At 42.2% G+C, this 26,759-nt stretch overlaps 1 protein-coding gene across 9 annotated transcripts in view; it reads left to right on the forward strand.

Annotated features, from left to right (window-relative positions):
• The window catches only part of SCN8A (sodium voltage-gated channel alpha subunit 8), a 176,351-nt gene that overhangs the window by 44,275 nt on the left and 105,317 nt on the right, over positions 1 to 26,759 (forward strand). For 8 of the 9 annotated variants that reach the window (XM_070271444.1, XM_070271445.1, XM_070271447.1 and 5 more), the window contains exon 2: positions 12,243 to 12,572. In XM_070271444.1, coding sequence (XP_070127545.1) covers positions 12,297 to 12,572 — 276 coding nt within the window. In that variant the 5' untranslated portion in view covers positions 12,243 to 12,296. Of the gene's footprint in view, positions 1 to 12,242; positions 12,573 to 13,645; positions 13,670 to 26,759 lie in introns of those variants that run through there. The other variant, XM_070271451.1, reaches the window with a different exon arrangement.

Here is a 26,759-nt window from a genome sequence, read left to right on the forward strand (position 1 = left end):
AGAGCAGAAACCTCACAATCTTCATTATAGTAAATAAAATGCCCTATTTTTGAAGACGGCAAAGTTAAGACCAGCTGTGAAATCTTGTGACTTAACTTCTGAATTCTGTATGCTGTGAAAAAGTGTATATGCAGACAAAAGTAATATGACCTTGTGATGTTATCGACATTATTTATCGTAGCCCATACCCTCATCCTCACTTGGGAAAGATGTCATAAGTCTAGCAAGCGTTTCCACCATCTCTTTCTCTCGCACGAGTGAAATCATCTTCATTCCTCAGTTGAACTTGGCAAGCATGCCTTCAGCTGTGTATGGTCTAAAATGTAGTAGAGAATATCTATGTCTTACCTATATTTGTCTTTTGTACTCGTGATATATTGATACCCCTTAACTACCTTTTATACCCACATTTGGATATTTTGATATCAACTGAAAAATGAATCTTTATGCATAGTGTTTTGTGTCACTGACTGCCCGCCAAAATTTATTTCCACTGTGATATCATCTTTGTTCTGCAGGATTTGTGCAATGATTTACAGAAATTGTTTTGAATTTTTTTTATGAAGATTGAGCGGAATGGAAAAAATGAAACTGGTGACACAGGTGGTATTAAGAGCTAATATTTACTGTGCACTGTCTACATTTCTAGACACTATCAACCCCTGTATTTTCTTTGTCATTTTAGTAGGTCTCATAGTCATTATACAGTAGAGGCAAAGCTAAAACCATTGGATTCTTGGTCAGAAGCAGTGAATCTCTAACCCAAATCATATATTCAGTGGACTTAACTTTATCCAGTTGTAAAGGGAAAGAATAACATGAAATACAAGATATGTCGATTTCTTTTCCTCAGTTATAATTAGGAATTTTATAATTTTTTTGTATACAGCTACTTCCTCCCTCCGCTCCCAACCATATCCCTTCTTGTGGAGGGATTTTTCCTGTTCCTACCATGCCCAACACATGCTGTGCAAGAACACGTACAGTGAGACTTTCTCCTCCAGGCCCTAGAGAAATATCTAGAAGCCTGTCTTAGATCCTTGAGATAAAATATGGCTTCCTAAATGTTTTGGTCTTCCCTAGAAGTAGGAGCACCTATTAATTGGCATTTCTTTTCTAGATGTTAAACATATGTCAATAGTTTAGTTCTCTGGAAAACATGGAAACAACCTAGTGGGAAATAAGAACATCTGCTCTCTCTCTAGACCATTGCATGAGGATGGAGGAAGGGACCAAATAGGTGGAGACGAGAGTCAGTACTGCTCTGAAAGGAATGCATAGGAAATTGAGGGTAAAAATCTAATGTGCATGTTGGAGTTGAGGCAAAAAGAAGTAGAAAACCACAGATCACAAAAATGAAACCCTTTTCAATTATAAAGTGATGGGCAAGAAAAATTGTTTGCATCATAACTTGAATCAGGAGACTAGTGAAGAGAATGACAATAGAGTGGGGGCAACAGCCAGAGTCTACAAAAGGTTTAACGTGTGGGATGTGAAGGCAAAAGGCTCCTGCGCCTTGCGGAAGAAATACAAGAAACGCGGAAAGCCAGTTAAATTTGAAAAACAAAATTGGTGGTGGGGGGTAGGTAATAAAATAGAGGAAAATTTTGACATGTAGTGTCTGCAGGGCAGGGAGATGGGAGTCCAATGGCCTCTTGATTGGGCTCTATATTGAGAAGCCGGGAGACGAGCAGGCTTGATAGTTATGTGGATATATAGATAAGGTGGAAACCTAGCTTCATTTGGGGCTGATGGGATCTGCTCAGAGAAACTTTTGATCCATTTGTAATCATTATAATCATTGGTTTTGACTTCATTTCAAAGCGTTTTTAGATCAAAATATTCAGGTACTCAAAGTGTAAGTGCTTCACAAGTACCTCCTGATAGAGTTTCTTATTTATCGTGGTTAATCTCGTATTTATATCTATATACGGCCTCTTTGAAAATATTCTATAAACAGACCCTTCAAAGGGTATCTGCAGGAAGACATAGATGCGCATCAACCAAGAGTGACTATCTCAAAAGTGTTAGAAACAGACCGGTTACTGAGAATCAGAGGCAAATAGCTCAGCTTTGGGAAAATCTGGAGGGTGTGAGGCTCAGGAGGAACAAACTTCAGAGTGGCCTCAGGAGGTGGGAAGCCGGTGAGAAGAGTGCGCAGGGCGCTGGCAGCCAGCATGAATGCTGACATTCAACCAGGGTGAGCACGGGCCCCACGATCTCGTGGGAGGGAGAGCCAGATTCTGATGCTGTCAAGAGAGGCCTAAGACTGCAATTTTTTATGTTTCAAATGAGTGAAATTAAGGTTTGACAAAATTGTTTTTATTTCAATTTCTAGAACTGTTATATGATTTTCCAAAATGAAATCTGTACGTGACAAAGTAGAAAATTGGCAGCCTAGCATCTAGTTGTCACTGGAGGAAGGAGGGGCCCAGGGAGTGGGGACAGTGTAGACTCTATCCATCTGGCTGCACTTCTCTCTTCTCCTGGGATAGGAGCCGCCCACCTTCCTCCCAGGGCAGAGCTCTCCTCTGGCTAATTCCAAATGAGCTCTATATCAACACGCAGAGAGCTGGCTGGCAGCCCTCAGCGTCTGGCTGTAGTTCTGTACCAAGCTTTTCTCTTCTTTGGGCTCTTGTTGTTAAGTCTTTTCCTTGAATTGCAGGACTGCGTATGTACTGCCTGTTCAGGGGCTCCATTTGGATGCACCAAAGCGACTCAGATTCGACTTGTTCAAAAGGGAAGTCACCATCTTAAACCCACAGCTGTGCGTCACATCTTATCCCCTGTCTCAGGGAAGGTTACTACCTTCCGTCTGTTTGCCCATGACAAAAATCTGGGCCTCTTTCTTGTTTTCCTTCTACTTTACCTCCCAGTTCAGTTAGTCGACAAGACTGTTGGGTACGTCATCCCTGCTGCTGCTGCATGGTTCCGGCCGTCGTCAGCTCTCTGCTGAGTCGCTACAAGTCGTCTGCCTGGTCTTCTTCCCTCTGATCTTGCTCCTCCCCCACCTCATCTCCCCCGGCCCTCCTCATTCTGCACTCTGTAGCCAGAATAGTCTTTCTAAAATGTAACTTTGATCAAACCATTCCTTACTTAAAAGCCTTCACTATCTCCTTATTGCCTTCAGATAAAATCAAAACTTCTTCCCATGATAACGACTTTGCCTGCCTGCTGTTGCACCTGCTTACCTGTTAGTTAGTTTTCTAAAGTACACTTAACTGATCTGTTGGCGGTACCCAGCTGGCTTGATCTCCTTTGTCTGGGGTCTCTTGTCTGTGCTATTTCTTCTTCGTGCAAAGCTCTATCCATATTCCTATCATCCCCCACTCCACTAGCTGTCCTTCAGGCTTTAGCTGAGATGTCACTTTTTCCAGGGAGCCTTCCCTGATCTCTCCAAACTAGATTAGGTGTCTTGCTGGTGTGTGTCTGTAAAAGCCTGTTTGACTTTATTGGATTTATCATACTGTACTTTCCTGTTGGCTTGTCTGCCACTCCTAGAAGACTTTGAAGGTCCCTGAAGGGGGAGCTAAATTGATTGTCAGTACAGTTTCTGGCATATAGAAGTGGGCACAGTAAATGGGGTTTTTTTCTCTTTTAAAAAAAATTGTGGTAAAATATACATAATATAAAATTTACTATTTTAACCAATTTAAATGTGCAGTTCAGGGGTGTTGTGCAGCCGCCACACTGTTCATCTCCAGGCCATTCCGTCTTCCCACGCTGGCCCTCTGTGCTCATTAAGCAATAGCTCTTCAACATAACCACTGTTCTGCCTTTTGTCTCTATGCATTTGACTAGAGGTACCGCAGATCATACAATATTTGTCCTTTTGTGTCTGGTTTATTTCACTTAGCATGTCTTTTTTTTTTTTTTTTTACTTAGCGTGTCTTTAAGTTTCATCTATGTTGTAGCATGTGTTAGGATTTCCTTCCTTTTTAAGGATGAATAGTATTCCGTTATATGTATATAGCACGTCTTGTTTATCCATTTATGTGTCCGTGGACATTTGGGTTGTTTCCGCCTTTTAGTTATTGTGAATAATGCTGCTACGAACAGGAGTGTACAAATATCTGTTTGAGTCTCTGTTTTCAATTTTTTTGGGTATATACCTAAAAGTGGAATTGCTTAATCTTAGGGTAATTCTGTGTTTAATTTTTTGAGGAACTGCCATACTGTTTTCCATGGAAGCATAAGGGTTCCAATTTCTCCATTTTCTCTAACACTTGGTATTTTCTGTTTTTTTTTAAGATTGGCACCTGAGCTAACATCTGTTGCCCATCTTTTTTTTCCTTTTTCTTCCTCCCCAAAGCCCCCCAGTACATAGTTGTATACTCTAGTTGTAGTTCCTTCTAGTTGTGCTGTATGGGACATCGGCTCATCATGGCCTGATGAGTGGTGCCATGTCCACGCCCAGGATCCGAAGTGACGGAACTCTGGGCCACCCAAGTGGAGCGCGCAAACTTAACCACTCGGCCACAGGGCCAGCCCCTATTTTCTGTTTTTTTGTTTTGTTTTTTATTAGCCATCCTAATGAGTATGAAGTAGTATCTCATTGTGGTTTTAATTTGCATTTCGCTAATGATTAGTGATATTGAGCATATTTTTCTTGTGGTTATTGACCATTTGTATATCTTCTTTGGAAAAATGTCTATTCAGATCTTTTGTCCATTTTTTTAATTAGGTTGTTTGGTTTTTATTGTTGAGTTGTAAGAATTCTTTATATATTCTGAGTATTAATCCTTCATGAGATAAACATTTATAAATATTTTCTCCCATTTTGTGGGTTGCCTTTTCACTCTCTTGATAGTGTCCTTTGATGCACAAAGGTTTTTAATTTTTGTGAAGTTCAGTGTATCTGTTTTTTCTTTTGCTGCTGTACTTTGGGGTCATATGCAAGAAGTCATTGCCAAATCCAGCGTCCTAATGCTTTTCCCCTATATTTTCTTCTAAGAGTTTTTTTTTTTAAAAAAAGAGTGGCACCTGAGCTAACAACTGTTGCCAATCTTTTTTTTTTTTCCTGCTTTTTCTCCCCAAACCCCCCCAGTACATAGTTGTATATTTTAGTTGTGGGACCTAGTTGTGGCACGTGGGATGCCACCTCAACATGGCCTGATGAGCGGCACCATGTCCGCGCCCATGATCCGAACCAGCAAAACCCTGGGCCGCTGAAGCGGAGCGCGTGAACTTACCCACTCGGCCACGGGGCTGGCCTCATCTTCTAAGAATTTTATAGCTTTAGCTCTGATCCATTTTGAGTTAATTTTTGTATATGGTGTAAGGTAAGAGTGTAACTTCATTCTTTTGCATATAGATAGCCATATTTCCCAGCACCATTTGTTGAGAAGACTGTCTTTTCCTCCATTGAATGGTCTTGGCACTGATGTTGAAAATCATTTGACCGTGCATGTGAGGCTTTGTTTCTGGACTCCCTATTGTGTTCCATTGATCTGTATGTCTGTCTGTTTGCCAGGACCACTCTGCTTTGGTTGCTGTATCTTTGTAGTAACTTTGATATCAGGAAGTATAAGTCCTCCAATTTTGTTCTTTTTAAAGTCCAAGATAAGTTTTTAATACTACTTGCTATTTGATCCTCTTCCTAACATTTTGTTGTGTGTACCCTTGCCTTTAGTGTTTCCTTTAATAGCTGCTCCTGATGGCTTTCTTCCTTCATCCCTGTTAGAACCTCACTCCAATGGTAGGTTTCTTTCCCTCTTCCACCCCTTTTCCCTTGGGTTGGATTCATCTTTACTTGTGTGTGTCCAGGCCCCAACTGGCATTTAAGGTCTTAATCCTGGAAGACCAAGAGCAGAGAGCCCTAATCATCTATTGCTCCCAACTTAGAGTCTAGTTCAGTCTCTTTTGGAACTCTCAGGGCTAAAAATCACTTTTCTTGTCCTTGCATCATCTGGGCTGGCTATCTCCTCTCAGCACTGCAGGCAGAAGAATGCTGACATAGGAGTGGTATGATGGACGGGATGTGTTACCGGAGAGGCTGTGCGTTGCCTAATAGTGAAAAGAACATCATCTTGGAGACCAAGAAACAGGTGCCTAGCTCTGCATCTGTCACTGATTAGCAGTTAGACAGCTCAGCCTCTCTTACTTAGCTTACTGATAAGTTTTCTTATCTGTAAAGTAAGGATAGTTGGACTAGATGGTATCTAAGTTCCATCTAAATCTAAAAAGTTTATTTTTAATTTTTGCAAAACAATTTCCTCAGAAGAAGGAGGAGTTTAATCTGGTTTTAATGGATGAATAGAACTTAGGTAAGAAGGGAAGAAAAGACTTCAGGATATTAAAAGTAAGAAAATGAAAGTATATTTGGGAGTCAATGAAAATAACAGTGACCTGACTTTTTATTAAGTGAGGCTGGATCAATTGAATATCCATGTAGAAAAAAATGAACCTTGGCCTCTGTCTCACACAGTCTACAAAAATCAATTCCAAATGATTTGAAGTCTAAATAAGAAAGATAAAACAATAAAGCTTCTAGAAGAAAACATAGGCTAATAGCTGCATGACCTTGGAATAGTCAAAGATTTCTTAGAACAACAACAAAAAACCATGAAAAGGAAGATTGATTGGATTCAGTACAATTGAGAACTACTGTTTATCAAAAGACACCATTAAGAACGAAAAAAGGAGAAAAATATTTGAAATATATCTAACAAATGACTTGTATGGAGAATGTACAAAGAACTCCCGCAGGTCAATAACAATAACAATAGAAAAGGTGGACAAAGATTTAAATTGGCATTTCACAAAGGAGGATGTCTAAATGGCCAATAAACATATGAAAGATGCTCAATATCATCAGAGAAAAGCAAATTAAACTCTAGTGAGCCAACAAACACATGAAAAAATGCTTAGCAGCATCATTGTCGTTTGAGAAATGCAAATCAAAACCACAATGAGACACCACTTCATACCCACCAGGATGGCTGCAATTAAAAAAACAAAAAGGAAAATAACAAGTGTTGGCTAGGATGTGGGGAAATTGGAACCCTTACGCTGCTTACTTTGCTGGTGAGAATGCAAAATGGTTCAGCCACAGTGGAAAATTGTTTGGCAGTTTCTCAAAAAGTTAAACATAGAGTTACCGTATGACCCTGCAATTCGACTCCTAGGTGTAAACTCAAAAGAATTGAAAACAGGGACTAAAGTAAGCACATGTGCATGCACTATGCACAATAGCCAAAAAAGTGGGAAAACCTGAAATGTGCATCAATGGATGAATAAATGAACAAATTATGATACATACATGTAACAAAACATTATCCATCCATAGAAAGGAGTGAAGTACTGATACGTGCTACAATGTGGATGAACTTCAAAACATTAGCTAACTGAAAGAAGCCAGACACACAAGGCTACGCATATTGTATGATTCCATTTATATGAATATCCAGAATAGATAAATCAATAGAGACAGAACACAGACTGATGGTTGCTAGGAGCTGGGGGAGGGGGAGACAGGAGGGGAGTGGAGAGAAACTGATTAGTGGGTACAGGGTTTTCCTTTGGAGTGATGGAAATGTTTTGGAACTAGATAGAGGTGGTAGCTGCACTACATTGTGAATATACTAATTGCCTCTGAATTGTTCACTTTAAAATGGTTAATTTTATACAAATTTTGCCTCAGTAAATTATTTTTTTTAAACTATGAGATACCGCTCTATATGTGTGAGTGTGTCTATATATATACACACATCTCCCCACTAGAGTGGGTAGAATTAAGAAGACTGTGTCAGGGGCCGGCCCTGTGGCCGAGTGGTTAAGTTCGTGCACTCTGCTCTGGCGGCCCAGGGTTTTGCTAGTTCGGATCCTGAGCGCGGACATGGCACTGCTCATCAGGCCACACTGAGGCGGCGTCCCACATGCCACAACTAGAAGGACCTGCAACTAAGATATACAACTGTGTATCGGGTGGATTTGGGGAGATAAAGCAGAAAAAAAAAAAAAAAGATTGGCAACAGCTGTTAGCTCAGGTGCCAATCTTTAAAAAAAAAGAAAAAAGACTGTCATTTCCAAGTGTTGCTGAGGATGTGGACCAACTGGAACCCTCTTACTTTGCTGGAAGGAGTATCACTCAAGTTAAACATATGCCCTCTTCTAACTCCAGCATTCTACTTCTGCCTGTGTGCTGAAAAGAAATGAACACAAATGGCCTCCAAAAGACATGTACAAAAGGTTCTTAGCAGCTTTTTTTTTTTTAGCTTTTTTTTTTTTTTGTCTTTTTCTCCCAAAGCCCCCTGGTACATAGTTGTGTATTTTTAGTAGTGGGTCCTTCTAGTTGTGGCATGTGGGATGCCACCTCAGGATGGCTTGATGAGCGGTGCCTTGTCCGTGCCCAAAATTCGAACGGGCGAAACCCTGGGCCCCAGAAGGGGAGCGCATGAACTTAACCACTGGGCCACGGTGCCGGCCCTAAGCAGCTTTTATTCATAATAGCCTAAAACTGTAAAAAACCTAAATGTCTGTCAAAGTAGAATGGATAAATAAATTGTGCTATATTCACACATGGACTACTACACAGCAATAAGAAGAACTAACTACTGATACACAGCAAAGATGAATTTCACAGAAATTATGTTAAGTGAAAGAAGCGAGACCCTGAGGAGGATATTTATATTGTACTTATATGAAATTCAAGAACAGGCCAAAGTAATCTATGGTGATAGATGTCAGAATAGCATTTGCTGGAGGTGGGGCTAGGGGCTTGAGAAGGGAGCTCAAGGGAGCTGTCTGGAGTGCTGGAAATAAATCTCTATCTTGATCTAAGTGATGCTTACACAGGTGTATGCATATGTACAAAATAACCAATCTGTGTACTTAAGATCTGTACACTTTATTGTATTGTGTTCTACTTTAAAAAAAAAAAAAAAGCAAAACTAGAAAACCAAACCAAAAAAACAGCACCAGAGTATGTGGTCTTGCAAGGAAGCAATAGAAGCGAATGTTTGAGAAGGGTAAGGTTGTAAAAGGCCTTGGATGGCAGAAGTTTGGATTCTGTCCTATAACTCTGGTAGGTTTGCGGGAGTTAAATGACATAATGGAAGTGGATTTTTAGGGAAATGGATCTTTGGAGAAGTGCCTGGTGGACTGAGGACTGGTCCGCAAGTGGGAGGCTGTTGCAATAGGACCTGAATTAGCGTGATGCTGTTGAAAATGGAAACACCGAAGGAAGAAGAATTAGTAAGGCTGGTGACTGGGCAAGGACAGCAAAGGACGATGGGGCAAGATGACTGAGCTTCCATGCTAGATGGCTGGAAAACGATGGTCCCAGTAACAGAATTAAGGAAGCCAGGAGGAGGAATCTGTTTTGGAAGTAAGATGAGTGGTTTAAATGCTTTAATTTTGAAGTGGTGACAGGCATTTGTGGGGCTCAGTAGAGCAATCACGGCTGGTGATAGAAATCTGAAAATCACCCACATAGAGATTATTCTAGTAGATGAGATCCCTTAAAGAAAGAGTGTGGCAGAGAAATTGCAGAAGGCCAGCCCTTAAGGAAGAAAGGCGGTAGGGGAAGGAGACTGCAGTTGTGGGTAGAACCAGGATAACAGACTAGACCCAGGATCTCTTAACCCAAACGAAGAGAGAATGGGGGATGAAGGTATAAAGGGAGAAGATGGGAAAGAGGAGAGGAGAAGTAAAGATTGAGGAGATGATGGAGAGAGGGCTAAGTGCGGGAACATGGTCTTGGCAAAGGCAGGAGGAAACAGGGTCTGGAAGCAAAGGCAGAGGACGTAGCCTTGGACGACTTTCCCTGTGAAGAAGCCAGGTGTGTGCAGCCAGCTCACATGAATTTGTGAGCATCTTCAGTGACTTCCTATTGTCATCTCATTAGGAACTGGGGGTGACACAGGACTGAGAATGAGTGTGGATGTGGGAGCCAAGGAGTCCCAGGCATTTGGGCTAGTTATGGGTTTCCGGCATAATCATATTCTCTGTGAAGGGGATACAGAAGTTTAAGATACCACCCATACCTTCTGGAAATTTATATGGTACAATACAGCAATGGTAAAGTGCCAGAGCAAGTGTGAGTAGGATGTTTTGAATCCTGACGTTGTCATTTTCTAGCTGTGTAACTTTGGGCAAGCTACGTTGGTGTCTGTGCCTCTGTTTTCTCATCTGTTAAATGGGGATAATGATAATATCTACCTCATATGTTGTTCTGGAGATTAAATGAGTTAATACAAGCGACGTGCTTGGAAGAATTCCTGAGACATAGAATGTGATAAATAGTAGCTGAGATCATGATAAAGCTGTAGGAGTTCGCAAGGGGAAAACACTTAAAGGCCGGAGCAGGTGGGAAGGCTTTGTGGAGGAGTAGGATTTATGGGAGGCAGTTTAGGGAAAGATAGGAAGAAAGGAATGAGGACACAGGGATTCTAGGTTGGGGAAAACACTGAATAAAGTCTTCGGTCAGTAACACCATTGGCATTTGCATGTGAGACGTGAGGAACCACACTCCTCCTGTTAGGAGTAGTGGGAGCTGAGTTAGGAGAGGAGTCTGGGTAACTGATATTTGTCGTAATTAAAGAAGTGTAAGTTGGGGAGTGAGAGCTCTGTGGTCGTGGTTTTTATCCTGGCCCTGTGATACTGGGCAAGTCATCCAATCTCTTAGGACCCCAAGTTTCTAATCCGTAAAATCGCTTGCAGCTCTAATGTTCCAGGCTTCATACATGACGATGGTTTCCCTGACCCCGCCGTCTGTGGAACGGTGTTCCTTTGCACACCATCAAGCTAACTGGCCTGTGTAGGGGCACACTTGGGGGTCTGGCCTCATTAGTCTCATGCTGTGAACGAATGAGCTGACCAGCCCACATACAGACACTGCACACCGCCTTTGCCACACTTCGCAATCCCCATCGCCAGAGAAGTCTGTGATCTCTGCGGGTGCATTTGTGAAAGGAGCCCTTGGGTATTTCACTCCCAAATTATTTAGAGTTAACTCCGCTACTGCTGTCTTGAGGAGCCTCGAGTTTTATGGATACTTGCCTTGAAGTGGACCCTGAGGGCTAAGTAAGAGAGAAGTAACAGTCTTTAGCCTTTTAAAAAAATTTCCTGGATTGTCTTTGTGGAGCTCACAAAACTAAAGGAGAAGCAGCACCTCGAGCACGCCCCATGAACTGCCGGGAAAGCCCTGAAGCTTCGTGGGGAGACTCCCCTGCTTGGGGCCTTTTGTGACAGTGACCCACACCTTGCTGTTGACCTTAGGGATTCCCCTGTTTCCAGGCGCGTATTTAAATAACCCAGGACTCTGCATAAACGTCAGTGGAAATGGGCGTTTCAAATACCATGCTTGGCAATCACGGGCTCTGGTGTGGCATTACTTCAGTTTTCCTTTTTAGAAGGGACTCCTGGTTCGTCTGGTTCGTCCTTGCTGGTTGAGCCCCTCTCAGGGGTTGCACGCGGGCCTCCCGCTGTCGTTCACCCTGCAGTGCTGCAGTGTGTTGCATCAGAGGAAGCTCTCTAAGATTCCTCTCTCATTTGCGTGTCCCCATTGCTGAGTGGGAGGTAGCTGCCCGCTCCACAGAGGAAAATGCTTTGCGTTTGTCCCTGGCAGGAGCTTGGTCGTCAAAGAAGGTACTTCTAGACTTTTATACTGGATGGATTTTACACAACTTGGTGAATTGAAAAATAACCTGAAATGGAAGAGCCAAAGCAGATGGAAGCTATTTTATCTGTATTTTGTGTCTCCAGAGTTTTGAAGCCTTTAGTGTTTTCAGAAACTGAAATATGAAAAAAGTGACAGTTTACCCTTGTACTGTCCTTGGAAGGAAGAGTATTTCTTTAGGGAGTGGAGTTCCAGGAAAGGAAGGTGACTTGAGCTTAAAGGGTTCCAAAGCTCACATGTGCCCCTGGGTAATGTTAAATACGGCTCATTAGTTTAGGATAGACGTTGCTTGAGGCTATGGAATATACGGTCGTAGTTGTATGTGGTTCCTAACAGTGAGTTGCATCTAAGTATAAATAATAAAAAAGTAGCAATTCGGGAGACTCCCATCTTGTGATCTCCCTGGCTGATCCTCCTCCCCCCCCGCCCCGGGGGGTGGGTAGCGGGCAGTGAACATCAGCTAGTCCATTCATGCCATGGATTTTCTGAAGAGAAAAAGAACCGTGTCAGGAAAGAAACTGTGTTGCAAGGCTGTGAATAACGGTTAGGGTGAGATGGTCCGTTCTGGCCTCTTTTCAGAGCAGTGATTGATTAATGCTGTCTGTGTTGCTGTTTCTTCCAGAGCTGACCTGTCCTGGACGCAGCATAACTAACGAAGCTGCTGCAGGATGAGAAGATGGCAGCGCGGCTGCTCGCACCACCAGGCCCTGACAGTTTCAAGCCTTTCACCCCTGAGTCACTGGCAAACATCGAGAGGCGCATTGCCGAGAGCAAGCTCAAGAAGCCGCCCAAGGCCGATGGCAGTCACCGGGAAGACGATGAGGACAGCAAGCCCAAGCCAAACAGTGACCTGGAAGCAGGGAAGAGTTTGCCTTTCATCTATGGGGACATCCCACAAGGCCTGGTCGCGGTTCCCCTGGAGGACTTTGACCCATACTATTTGACGCAGAAAGTGAGTTGGAGGAGGAGGAGGAGCAGCTTCAGATACCCCTTTCCCAACAGGCTTAGGGAGATGGGGAGAAAGAACTGTGTCTCTCTGCTAAAGCCTGGATAAGTAGTTAACCTTTTGTTTCAGTTCTGGTTTATGGGGATTATTTCTCAGTTTAATTGCTGTTCAGGGTCACTTGTGGGTCTCAGCACTTCTCAACTCTGTTAATAAGACTTCTGTTTTTGGCTCCAGGCCAGATCAGAAAAAGATTAAACAGATTTAAAAGAAAAAAGAAGAAATAAATGAAATGGGACTATTTAATAGAGTCCAAGAAAGATGTCGTAGGAAAAGATGGTACAGCCTTGGCTCTGACACACACATTCAGAATTCTATCTTTAAATATAAAGGTACTGGAACTATTGCAACATCAGCAGAGCTTGGCGTTAATATAATGGAGATGATGGATTTATACTCTTCTGCAGCCCCTTTGTGACACTCGATCACAGCTGTTGGGGATAGGAGTAGAATAGAGTAAACCCATCTGGGTGATGACAAGCCCAGGGCTTTGGCCTTGCTGCACAGTGGTCTGGGCTGAGCCAGCGCTGACTCTTGCATTGGAGTCATTTCTGTTATCCCTGCTAGGAAGGAGCACGGGTGAAAGAAATACCAGTCTTCGTTTGGCCAAGAGTTCCCAGCTGCCCTAACAAACATTTGACCAAACCTTGGGTTTCTTTCTCACGATTATCTTTTGAAACAAGGCAACAAGTGAAGAAGCGAAGCTCCCTGGTTAATCCACCAGCCGAGGGATTAGCCTTTGAACCCCAAGGACTGATGTCAGACACCATTTTAGGGTCCCTATTTGACAGATGCCGTTTAAAGAATGACATCAATAGTGTTTCCAGATGAGGGGGGAGCCTTTGTGTGGTGATGTATTTACAGATATAAAGCTCTACTGCCTTTATTAACAAAACTGCCCTTAACTAAATTGCCTTTCAGTCTTTCAACTTGGAAGAAATTTCAGTTTCTTTGGCTTAATAATGGGACAGAAGTAAGATGAGGACAATATCTCTTAACTGAGCTGTGGTTGTGGAATTATCTTTAGTTTAGGATGGCAAAAGCAGGTAAGATGTTGTCTGCACAAAGTGGTCCTCCCCCGTGTACTTCTGTTGCAGCTCAGAACAGAGACGCAATAGGATGCAGTGGACCCGGGAGCCTGTATCTTCCACAGGGAAATTTAGAGAATTTAGGGAGCAAAACATGATATGATATAAAGAACAGTAGACTGGAATAAGAAATTCTGCCTCTACCATAATTCACCACGTTTATTACTTCTATTTTTCTTTTTTAGTATGTGTGTTGTTCAAGCTACCATGAATAATTTATGGGAAAAGAAAGTAATCAGTGAAGAAAAAAACTTCTCAAAACTAGTTCATGTCCTTTAACAAGGCACTTCACCTCTTTGGGCCTAAATTTTCTCATCTAGAAGCTGAGAAGTTGGACAGAATTTCTGAGGACTTTTTCAGATACCGATTCTGGGGTTAAGCAGTTTTCATAAGCTGTCATGCTTTCCCCATTCACTCCTCCCTTTCTTAAAGTCTGACTTTTTTATCTGGGCCTTTGCCAAGTGGGGTCGGTGGGTGAGGGAGGAGGCAAGTGTTAGCTTTATGGGCGAGTGAATAGGGAACATGGAATCTTGGGCTGTTTTTAGAAAAATACTTCATTCATTGTAAAATTTTGAAATATATTTCCCTCCTCTTTCCTACCAATGCATCCATCATCTTAGTAGAGGAGAAAAGAAATGATACATCACAGGGTTTGGGTTGTTTGGCCAATTGGTATAACCTTTTCAGAAGGTACTCTTACAGCAATAAGCAGATAGATAAAGCCTGTGAGACTCTGGCCTTTTAGGTGGCTAAAACCTCTTTGCTTTTATTTGAACTATTTATTTTTCCAACTCGAATACAAATTAAATGTCCTTTTCTTAAACCTGACTTAACATATGAAAAATAATAGAGAGCTATTCATTGTCAGAGCCCAATTTTCCTTTGCATGCTGTTTTCCCTGGTTCCTGCCGTATAGACAGCCTCTTTCCTTCCTAATGCCTCAGCTTTCAGTGGCCCTGGCTTGGGAGTGAGGACCCAAAGAGAGCGAGTGGGTCTCTGGCCTTGATTGGTATCATTCCTTCGATGGGCCAGATGTTGATGGAGTTCCATTAGGGGACTGGCTTTTCATGATAGAAAGTCTGACTACAGCCTTTGGCCTCACCACAAGGGTAAATAGTTCGTGGAGAGAGTAACTTTAATTGTATTTTTTTTAAATCCCTTTTGAAAAGTTGTAAAATATACTACCATCCAGAAAAGTTCATAAAACAGAAATACATAACTTAATGATTATTATAAAGCAAATTAATACCCATGACAAGAAAGAAAATTAGTAGCGCTTCAGAAGTATTAATTGTACTTTTAAGGACGAGATTTTTCAATCGATTAAAAATAAATAATATGCTTGCTCAAGTTTACTTGGAAATCTTCACTGGCATTACTAATACTTCTTACTAACTAGGCCTTTCACTAGGCCAAATTAGCAAGGTCTCCCCTACAAGGAAGCACACTGGGAATTAACCCACAAATCAAAAAATCCTGAGAGGAGAACTGACTTTAAGAGGACATTCCCTTCCATTTGTTTTTCAAGGGCTGCCTTAAATAATTCTTGCAAAATAGCAGTTCTTTCCTTTGCTAAATGATACAGGTGGATATCTTTATCTTGTCCTCATAGGCCTCATTTTCTGACTGATTAATCATTTTTGTGACTCTTATAGAAACTTGTTTCTCATTTCCTTTCCTCTGTATTTTAGAAGGTGAAAGAAAACTAGTTCCCTTTTAGTAAGGTTCTGGTTTTATTCCGTTGTGGATTTCACACTCTCCAGGGATGCTAGGCCATGCAACTGGCGTCTACGTTCTCGAGCTACTGCTGTTGCAGCTGGTGCTGGTTTGAGCCTCCGTGAGCTGCTGAGGTCCGCGGCTGTGTTGGCCATGTCGCGTTTCACCTCAGTTTCCCGGCTGGTCCCTGAAACCAGCCTGGATCATCCTGTCCTTGGATTGCCTCAGACCTCCCAGGACTATGACATTTTCTTTGCCTCTTGGTACTTTGTTTTACTGTCTCCCTTCTTGGGATTTCTTGTTTTTCAACTGTTTCCTGCAAATAATTAAATTTAAGGAACATTTAAATTTTTAATTTATTTGATTTTTAAAATAGATAACATATTTACATAGTTAAAAATTCAGTAAAAGATGTTCAGTAAAAAAGGTATTCGGTAAAAGGGCATTTGGTAAAAAGTCTCCTCTTACACCTGACCCTTGTCTGCCCACTCTGTGTCTCCCTGCACAGACACCACTGTTAGTAGTGTTTTCCAGACTTACTTTCTATATGTACAAGCAAAAACAAATAGATATTTTAAGGAACTTGAACTCTCATGAATGCCTTTGTTCTTGGTTTTCTTTCTACTATTTTCTTGAGCCTACTGAAGTCTTAATTTTGTTATTTATCTTTCCTTCTTTCATATTATAGAATCTTAAGTTTTATCACTGTAAATTCCCAATTCATTCCTCCCTCCCCCCCCCCCACCAGTTTTTAGAGAATCAAATCAAGGACTTTTTCTCTGTTGCTTGAAGTGTCCTTCTATCTTCACTACAAAAAATTCTCTTCAAAGCTTGATAATGACTCGATGAATTTTAAATGGCCGTGTACATTCCTAATAACTGTCTTACGTGGGACAGCAGGAAAGTCTGTGGATTAAGTTGAAAGAAGGCCTTCAGAGTTGGTTCCTACTCCGTTTCCCATTTTTTAAAACTGATCATTGATACATGTGTCCTTTTTATTTAATGGGTATACCCTCTTATAAGAAAGTCCTATAAACAAAAATCCAAATTACAGAATTGACCGATGTGTCTTTAAAGAGGGCACATTCCTGTTTCATTAAAACGTTATATGTGGGGGCCAGCCCGGCATCGTAGTGGTTAGGTTCATGTGCTCTGCTTTGGTGGCCCAGGGTTCACCAGTTCAGATCCTGGGTGCAGACCTACGTACTGCTCATCAAGCCATGCTGTGGTGGCATCCCACATAGAAGAACTAGAAGGACTTACAACTAGGATATGCAACTATGTACTGGGGCTTTGGGGAGGGGAAAAAAAGAAAAAGAGGAAAATCGCAACAACTGTTAGCTCAGGACCAATCTTCCTCACCAAAAGAAAAAGTTATATGTGATCTCCCAAAGTTCAGTTTATCTTTGACTTTTCATATCTACCTTTGCCCGCAAATTGGAATTCACCAAGAATCATAGAAAATTAGGATATGGTAGGCTTAAACATCATCTCAATCAGCCTTGTTGCTTTATAAATTGAACAGAGTGACATTGTCAAAAGCCAACACCACCTTTAGTGGTAGAGCCAGGACTAGAACTCATGCCTCCTAACTCTGAGTTCATTACAACATATTTCTGGTTCCCCACTTCTCTGATTTTTCATTGAATGATCCTAGCCTCAGTTAGCTCAGTTCTGAAGCTAGGCAGGCAAATCCAGAGACAGAAAAAACCCTGCTTTTTCACTCACCTCGCTGGTGATCCCTGTGGTTTAAGAACCCTTCCCAAGGGTTGGGTCCTAAGAAGTGCAGTGCTGCTGGGGGAGAGAGTGGCATTTCTGTTAGCTCCAGTGTTTGATCTCCTCCAGTGAAGGAGCCCTGAGTCTCTAGCAGTCCTAGATAGGCTATTCCAGAGACCTGGGCTCAATGTCAGTCCTGCTGACACTGTTCAGCTGGACACGTAATCTGGGGGCAGTGTACTTAACCTCTCCACATACTGTTACTTTATTTTAAAAAAAGGTTAGCACCTGAGTTAACATCCGTTGCCAATCTTCGTTTTTTTCCTTCTTCTTCTCCCCAAAGCCCCCCAGTGCATAGTTGTATATTCTAGTTGTAGGTCCTTCTGGCTCTGCTATGTGGGACGCCACCTCAGCATGGCCTGATGAGTGGTGCCATGTCCACACCCAGGATCCGAACTTGGAAAACCCTGGGCCGCTGAAGCTGAGCTCACAAACTTAACCACTCAGCCACGGGGCCGGCCCCCATCGTTACTTTTTAAAGGAAGATCATCGCTCACCCACCTCCAGCCTACCAGTGGAATGGCGTAGTGAAAAGAGCAGCTAACTGGCAATATAAAAACCTTCGTTTTAATTCTGCCTTTGCCTCTTGCTTGCCCTTGGCCAAATCACATAAATTCTCTGGGCTTCAATGTCCTTATCCACAGTGTATGCAAGATAAGGGTTGGACCTATATCTATATCTTTCTAAGTGTGTTTTACACTTATGACTATCACATATCGTGTTTTCACTGTGGCAGACCACACTCCGTTTCCTTAGTGTCCCCTGCCTTCTGGTCGCCATCCCTGCCTCTTGGAATGGACTCTGTCCTGGAACTTCATCTTTTGACACTCTACTCATTCTTCCAGGCCCAGCCCTGAGGCCTCCTCTTCCTTATAGCTTAACTTGATTCTACTACACCAGAACTCATTCCTCCTCCTGTATTTCTATAATACGTTAAGATCTTCAGTCTACCTTTGGTAAGAAGTGGGGTTTAGGTTGAACTCAGGTTAGGTTCCCAGCAATGTTTACAATTTTCTCCTTACCTCACTAATGTTATCAGCTTCCTCAGGTGAAGAGCTCTGAATCACACACACACACACGCACAGACACACACACACACACACACACGAGTCCCATGAGCTCCTGGCAGAAAATCCTTGCTGAATCTATTTCCACACACTTTCACCAGGTGTGCAGAGCAGAGACAGGCTCTTAAAGGAAAGTTTATGTCCATTAGGTGCGATCTGAAGTATTGCTAATGAGGTGTCGCATTGCCTACTTTTGCACGATAAGCCTGGATGCCGCTTTCTGTTTTAAATAAAAACTACATACTATTTTAAAACGTCATCTTATTTTGTTGTTAAAAAACATTGCAACAATATGAAAAAACAAAATGGTGTTTCCATTATTTTATCCACCAAATCAAATTGAGACAAGTGCTTGTGAGCCAGAGGGAGGTGGGCCATTCTCAGGGTGGTGGGTTAATGATGTGCATGTAGGCAGTTCTTTTCCTCTCTCCAAAGATCATTATCTAGAGGGAAAGGAATTAAATAAACATTCCCAAGCAGATTCCTCTTTTATAACCTTCACAATAGACCAAGAGTTGGGAAATCTGTTTCTGCTCCCATCCTCGTCTAATCCTAGGTGATCTTGGGCATGTCACTTAACCATTCAGGGTCTCAGTTTCCCTAATCTAGAAAATTAAGATTACGCTAATAGCTAATATCCCAGCTATCCTGCAGGGTGTTGTGAAGATCATCTCTTGACTACCCTGTCTAAAACAAAACAGCTTGTTGCTCTAAGCCTGCTTCCTTTTCTCCATAGCACTTAGCAACACCTGGCGTATAATATATTTATTTGTTTATTTTCATTCTCTTGTATGCTCCTCAGCTGGAGCAGTGCCTGCCCTATAGCAAGTGCTCAATCCATATTTGTTGCATGAATGAATTCATCTTATGAGATAATGCATACAAAAACACTGCGTACTTTTCTAAGGGTTTGAACGTGAAAAGTGACATATAATTTTCTTGCTAAGTTTCTAAAAAACTTCTAGAAAAGTTTTCCCATCTACCAAAATGAATTGAACTCTAGGGGGAAAAAGACTGATTACCAATATGTCTTTTCCTTTCCCAAAGAATTACTTTCCTTTAGGGGCTAAGGAAGTAGATAAGGAGATAGGTTTCCTGACGTTTCAGAGATTTTCGGAGGGCTGGATAACTGTTGTTAAGTGCCACTGGTCTTCTGTCTCCTCTTGTAGAACCTTAGTACTAGAAGAGACTTCATCAAAGGTCATTAGGGTAAGAGCCTCGCCCTAGTGCTTGACTCTTGTCTTGATTTATTGGTATCAAGTGTGTCATACAAAGGATATTATTTCCTCAGTATTCTAAGTTGTCCTGTCATGTCTACCTTTATTAACTGTTCTGCTTCTTTTTTGACTGTGTGAGTTCTGTTACCCTCCCTGTATTAGCTGACTGTAAAGGAACTGAGAGAAGCTGACATGGAATATGCACCAGTTTCGGTTGCCTCGTATAAAATATGATCCATTTATTCAACAGATACTTCTTGGGTACTTCCTATATGTGAGGCACTGGGGGTATGACTTCTCTTGGGGGAAACAAAGATTAATAAAGTCCATTCTTTACCCTTAAGTAGCTTATAACATGGTGTGTATGGTGTGCTAGCACTTTTGACAAGGGGGCCCCAGAACGGGCCTTACTTCACAGTAAGAATGGTATTTGAATTAGGCTTTGGATTTGAGGAAAGAGGGGTAGACTGGGACATTCTAGGCAGAAAGAACAATATGAGCAAAGACTGGGAGACAAGAGCATAGGCCAGTGTAAGAGAAAGCTGGGTCATCTACCTTGGCTGGAATGTGGGGAACGACTGAGGGGCAGCGGGAGATGAGACTGGAAAGGGAGAGCTGCAGCCAGATCGTGGAGGGCTCACAGTGTTCGACTAAGAAGTTTGGCCTTTGCTTGATAAGCAATAGAAGACTACTGAAGGGCTTTGAATGGGAGTAAGGATATGTGTTCAAAGCTTTGAGGGAACTGAATGTGGCAGTGATATAGGGTGGACCAGAGGGAAAGAAGTGGGGCAGAGAGACCAGCTCTGTGGAGTAATGAGGGTCTGAACTATGGTGTGGAAGTGGAAAGTAAGCAGAAGGGATGAAGTCAAGAGTTATTATAGAGGTAAATTGATAGGATTTTGTATTGATTGTGGAGGGCTAAGGAATTAGGTGAGCATTCAGTCATTCATTTGATAATTTGATAAATTGTCATTGAGCGTTTTCTGTATGCTCAGGCTCTTTTCCATGCCCTTGGGAACAAAACAGACAAGTTCTGTATCTACCATTCTTGGAACCAAGTTTTTGTTGGGGAAACGAACAGTAAACAAATAAAGAAATAAAATCATTACAGGTAACGGTCAGGGCATTAATGAAGCTAGTATGGTCCAGGTACTTAAGAGGGCGTGCTGCTCTGACTGGGCACAGAGACTAACTTGGAGAATCCAGAAGAATCAAATGCTACATGTTCTCTTAAATATTCAGTGTCTTAAATAGGCTTTTAGCAAGTACTAAATTATAATTGTTAAAAAGACCCATAATGCAGATATTCTGAGTTGTTTAAAAGCCAGGATTGTTACTCTCTTGGGAGAATTTGCCAGTCTTGGATTTTTATACAGGCAGAAGTCCAATGCGTTTCAGCATGAGTGTGAGCTCCAGCAGCACCTGCAGATAAACCCAGCGTTTTCTCCAGAAGAGAGCCTCCAGTCTTCTCAAGTCTTTGTACAAGTGCTAAGTTGCAGTTCCAAAGTTCTGAGCCACATAGAGTCCGAGAGACAGTTTTTACCTGAATGCTAGGATGTGTGTTATTAGTTAATCACCTCAACCATAAAATTCCACTGATTGGTAATGTTAGGAATTAGTCTCTGATGGTTTCTCCAGGGTGTGGTTATAAAGTCTCTTTATTCTAATAAATATCGGCCTGTTGGATGGGTTATTTAATAATGACCATTTAAATGTTGGAAGATGTCTCAAGATTATAATGATATTGATCATCTTCTGACAAGAATTAACCATATTTTAAATCCTTTCTTAGTCAAGTAGAATAATACTGTAACATCATTTTACGGAAGGATGCTTCTCTTGCTAATTGTTTCCAAAGTCACATGGGTTCTAAATTCTTTACATGTAATCCTGTTTGACACGATTCAAGGTTAGGATTGCCTGTTATGTGACAGTTTCTACCAACTCTGATTCCAGCAGTAGAATTTTTGAAACAAGCCTTGAAGAGGCATTCTTATTCCAGACACTTTGTTGAGGCTACAAAGTTTGGCCTATGGAATCAACTTTGATTAAAAGATTCCTCCACTTTCAGAGGATGAGTTGTCGCATCTAATGTTCAAGGTCAGTCTCTCTGACCTTGTGCCTGTGCCCCATCTATGCCTTCCAGCCTTCTCTAGAACTTTCCTCTCTCAGTTATCCCCTCTCTTTTCTGTACTTTGAATCTTTTCCTTTCAATTGATTCCTTCTCTTCAGCCTATAAGTATACGCAAAGCCTCTCCCATCCTAATGAACCCTCACTTGACTCATGTCTCCAGCTAGTCCAACCTCTCTTCTCATGCCACTGTAACTTGTGAAGAGTAGCCTTTACTCACCATCACCACCCAGACTTCTCCCCCTTGCTCCTCCATCCTTGCAGCCTGACTCTGCATCCTCACCTTTCTACTGACATTCTCAAGATAAGATTCTCTGTGATTACAGATTGCCAGATCTAACCGACATTTTTCCAGTTCTTGTCTCACTGAACCTCACTGCTGTATTTGGTGCCATTGATTACTCCCTGATTCTTGCAGCTCTTTACTTCCTTGGCCTAATTCTCTTTCTGTCTTGGACTCTTCCTTTTCTTTCTCTTTTATTTCCTCCACCTTTCCCTTAAATGTTGATATTCCCCTGGGTTCAGTCCTTGGCCCATGTGTCTGTCATTTGGCATACTCCCTGGGTGATCTCATCCGTTCTCTCAGTACTCTTGAATCTATATCTCCAGCCTAGAATACACCTTAAATATTTAACACCTTGCCAGGCATCTCTATCTGGATTTCCCGCAGGTAACTAACTCAGTGTTCGAAACTGAACTCATTCTCTCTCCTCAAACCCACTTATCTTCTTTATCTGCTATGAAACCATTATTGACTCCCCAATTTTCTGCAGTCTTTGAGTATCACCAACATTAGGGAATGCTCAGTAGAATGTTGCACATTTTTATAAGTAAGAAAAAATTGTGGCTCAGAAATGCCAATTTACTTGCTCAGATTCCCTCAACTAGTGTGTGGTAGAGGCCGGGTTTCAATTCCAAGGATGTGCGAATTTAATAATCATGGTCTTCCTCCCATACCGTGCTGTCTCTCTAGAGTATATTGCAGAATGATTTTTTGTTTTTGTTTTCTACTACTATCATTTTTAGATGATTTTCTATCATTTTGCGTTGCCTCAATATGAAGTTAGTGTGGTTTTGTTTTTAGTTCATTTGTTTCATACCATATCTTCAGCATGGTATCTAAGACGCAGAAAAAATTAGAAGACTTTTCAAACTAAAATGAATGATTTTTTTGTGGGCGGAAAAGGTGATAATATCGTTTCAGTTAGACACCTAGCAGAGCGTTGGACATAGTTTTAGGTTAGTTGGCTTTAGCTGTATTGTTTCCTCATGTGTTAGAGAATCATTCATACGTTCCACAAACGTGTCTGACCTGCCTCCCTTGTGCCAGACGGGCATCATATTGTGTACTCTGCTAGCTAAACTGAGAGAGTCAGATTAGTTTGAAGGTATCCCCCCATGCCTTTAAGGATCTCAGGTCCAGTGAGAGATGCTGGTGTGTAAGCACAAATGACAGTACTGTGTTAACTCTCCTAAAAGAAGTAAGCACAAAGTGTTGTGGACACACAGGAAGGAAGGATAATTCTGTTTGAGAGAGTTGAATGGGGCCATCTTCAGAGAGGAGGTGATAGTTGAGCTGGACCTGAAAGCATTGAAGTATGGTAAAAAAAAAAAAAAATTTAACTTGTTGGAGAAGAGAAGAAAGAGTAGTTCAGGTGTAAAGAACAGTACATGCAAAGGGAGAGAGGCGTGACAAACGTTGACTTGTTTAACACCGAATTTAGTTGTGACTGGAGCAACGTGTGAGGTTTGGTAAGACCGGAGATAAAGCCAGAGAGGCAGCTTGGATCCCAATGAGTGCCTTGTAAGCACTTTTTACTTTCTCCCACTTGCAGAGTTCTCAGGTCTGAAATAACCTCTGGGGCCCATTTTGAGCCAGTGTGGCTGTACAGTGCATCCTACTGACTCTGGACTCTTGGTCTAGCTCATGCACAAGTGTCCTACTGGCTTGTGCCAAGTGTGTGAATACTAGCTAACATGAGTGTTAGCCCTTAGAGTCTCCTAATGGCCACTCCATGTTTGCAGCTAGAGAGCAGGAGTCTGTGTGACAGCAACAGCATCATAATCACATTTACTGAGGGCTCATTGAGTGCTTTCCTGAGTGCCAGGCACTGGAGGAAGGACTTTTGGTTTAATTTTTGTTTAATCCTCATAACCTGATAAAGTAGATAACTATCAATCCTTATTTTGTCAGTAAGAAAACTGAGCCTTAGCATCCTAAGTAAGTTGCCCAAGATCGTAATAGCTAAGAGAGGAGAGTGAGAATAGATTCTAGAATATGAATACAGTAAATGGAGGGATTAGTGTGCTTTACATAATAAACTGCATTCTGCGCTACCCTGGAGCAGCTGCAGCCTGCGCCCCTCAGAGGGAAGCGGGGAAGGAGATGAAGGCAAACTCATTTGTAGGAGCGGCGGTGGGGGAGGGTCAGAGCTGCCCCACCCAGGGGAGCAGAGCATGCTGGCTCAGCGCTTAGGCAGGTGCACAGTGCTGTTGTTCTGCCAGGTATGGCCTCCTGCAACCAGGATGTGGGCCGTAAGGGTGTCAGCTGCTCCAGATGTGGGTGGGAGGGCACAAGGTTACAAGGTCAAATGAAATGAGAAAGCGTATGCAGAAGTACCTGGAAGACAGTAAAGCCACATACAAACGTGGCGCTAGCATGCTCTTCATCCAGCTTAACTTGGGAAAAAGACCGTAAACAGCTGCTGTGATCTCTGAGGCATAAGCAGGGGCTTTTCTTTTTACCAGAGTTAAGGGTATTAAGTAACAGAGATTCCTTCATTGATCTGAGGGTTGGACCAGATGACCTGGTGAAAAGAGTTCAGGACTGGAAGCCGGGAGACCTGGACCCTTGTAGCTCTCTTACTCTCAGCAGCTCTGTGGTCTTGGCTTGGCTTCTTGTCTGTGGAGTGAGGAGTTGGATTTCATACATAGGCTTGAAGCTGTTTAAATTGCATCATGGTGTGATAAGAGCATAGGCGTTGGAGTTAGACTGTCTCGGTCCAGTTGTAAGTGTCACCACTTAATAACTTTGTGGTCCTGGGCAAGTTACTTAACCTTTCTGCCTCAATTTCATGATCTGTAAAGTAGTACCTACCTCACGGAGTGGTTGCTGCGAGAGAGACAGTTATTGTATGAGACAGCTTAGTAGGGTGCCGCCACATAGTAAATACTTAATGCATGTTAAATGTTATTATTTCTTCAAATAAACTCAGAGGAACAATTATCAACAACTCAAAGGAATAAAAAAAGAAATACGGGATTTAGAGGTCTCTCTTGCTCGATCCTCAGTGTAGTGGAATAGAGGCTTAGAACATGAGGGCTCTCAATATTCAGATCGTTCAAGTAGAAGTACAAGCCCAAAGGAAAAAACTTGCCCTCGTCCTCATGTCCTGCTCTAGTTTAGTATTTCTGAGGGCAGCTGGGTACCAGGACGCAAGTACTCTGGAAATTCAGGCTAGTCGCACCTTTGCTGGAGCCTTTCCTGGGACACACTGGGACCATAATTGTGATTTTACTTGAGGGACCCACTGAGCAGATTAGCATTGAGAAAGGCCTTGGAACTCTTCAACATGCTGCCATCGTTTTGACAGTCTGAGTCCTTTATTTCTGAACAGCTTCCTAGTCTGAAGTAGAATCTGTTTAGATTCAGCATTCTATTTTTCTTTATTAAAAAGGGAAACTTTGAAAGGACGTTTATTTGTTGCCTGCTGTTGTGGCTGTGTAGATAGTTACTCAGAAGCGGTTACCAAATTGCTGTTGGTTGGTGGACAAGCGGCTGCTGCCGTCACCACTGCTCTAGCTGTTCTTGAGATCAGTTATGTTTATATTAGTGTTGAGTAGAAGAGTACTTCTCTGTACATGCACATGCTGCAACCAATAGGCAAAGAGGATGTGCCCTGGTAGAAGGTACCAGAATTAAGAATTTATAGTTAGGCAGGAAAGAGCTAACAACTATTAGAAGTCAAACTGGCCAGTTGCCTGGTTCAGAAGCGGTACATGGGTCTGGGGGAATAAGCTTTATATAGTAGGTTTAGTCAGGCAAGAATGTAAGGCTAGAGAAGTCAGCTGAAAACGAGAGGATCAGGCTGTTCCAGAGGTCAAGACAGTTAAGATCTAGGGTCCAAACTCTGGGAGACAGTGATAAATCAGTGTCAGTAACAGTTATAGCCAGATAGACTCAAAGGGTGTTGTTTCCCAGCTGCCCTCTTGTAACTTAGCTCAGTGTTTGAGTCCCTGGGTGTTCATTATAGCCACAAGGTCATCAGAGGCCCACAGGTTACCTTTGCCCTAATTGAGACGATGACCTCTCAGGAGAGGGAGAACTTGGTTGAGTGGAGAGTCCCTCTCCTGGGCCCTGTGTCCTGCAGCAAACCAGGGGCTGGATGATAAACCTTTCTCTAAGAAGCCTTGTGTTCTGTAATGTACTCCACCCCTGCAGTGAGAACTCTTCTCTCTAAAGTCCTTTCATATTTATGCACCCTTTATTATTGTAATTTATACTTTTTGTATGGCTAAAAGAAGTAATCCAATCTTGGGGTGAGTGTGGGGAGATGTTACTGAGTCTGCACTACAGCACTGTGGTATCTGTGTGTTTGTTGTGTTGCCTTTGCAGTGTGCTAGGATTTGTTTGGTATGTATGTAAATGTGCTTGTACCCAGCTTTGCACAGTGTCCCTTCCCCTTATTATAGACCCCAAAGAGCACACATCTTCCCCTGAGTTAGCAGTGGCAAGCTCCTCCATCGTGTGCTCCAAGCCCCACATTGCTAATTAGAAATGAAAAGCCTATGCTTTTCAGAAGGCTCGTTTTATGCTGACATGACACGTTTATTAATACTCCATGCCACAACTCATTAAGAGCTGTTCCACTGCTCTTAATGGGCCTGTGCTCAAACACATTCAGTGGCTGTTGTTATAAACTGATATTTCCCCTTGGGCAGTAAACCACAATTCAATTTCAATTTCCTTTTTAACTCATTTATTTCACAAAGATCTAATTTAAGACAGATTAGGTAAAATATTATTGGACTTCATGGGCACCAAGTGATCGTTGCTTAAGAAGTATTCTCAGAAGAATCCAAAGCTTGCTGTCCTTCCCACTCCTCCTGGGCTTTGAAGGGTCTGCTGTTGGAGCGCAGTG

The sequence above is a fragment of the Equus caballus genome, chromosome 6 (assembly GCF_041296265.1).
Source record: "Equus caballus isolate H_3958 breed thoroughbred chromosome 6, TB-T2T, whole genome shotgun sequence".
NCBI lineage: Eukaryota > Metazoa > Chordata > Mammalia > Perissodactyla > Equidae > Equus > Equus caballus.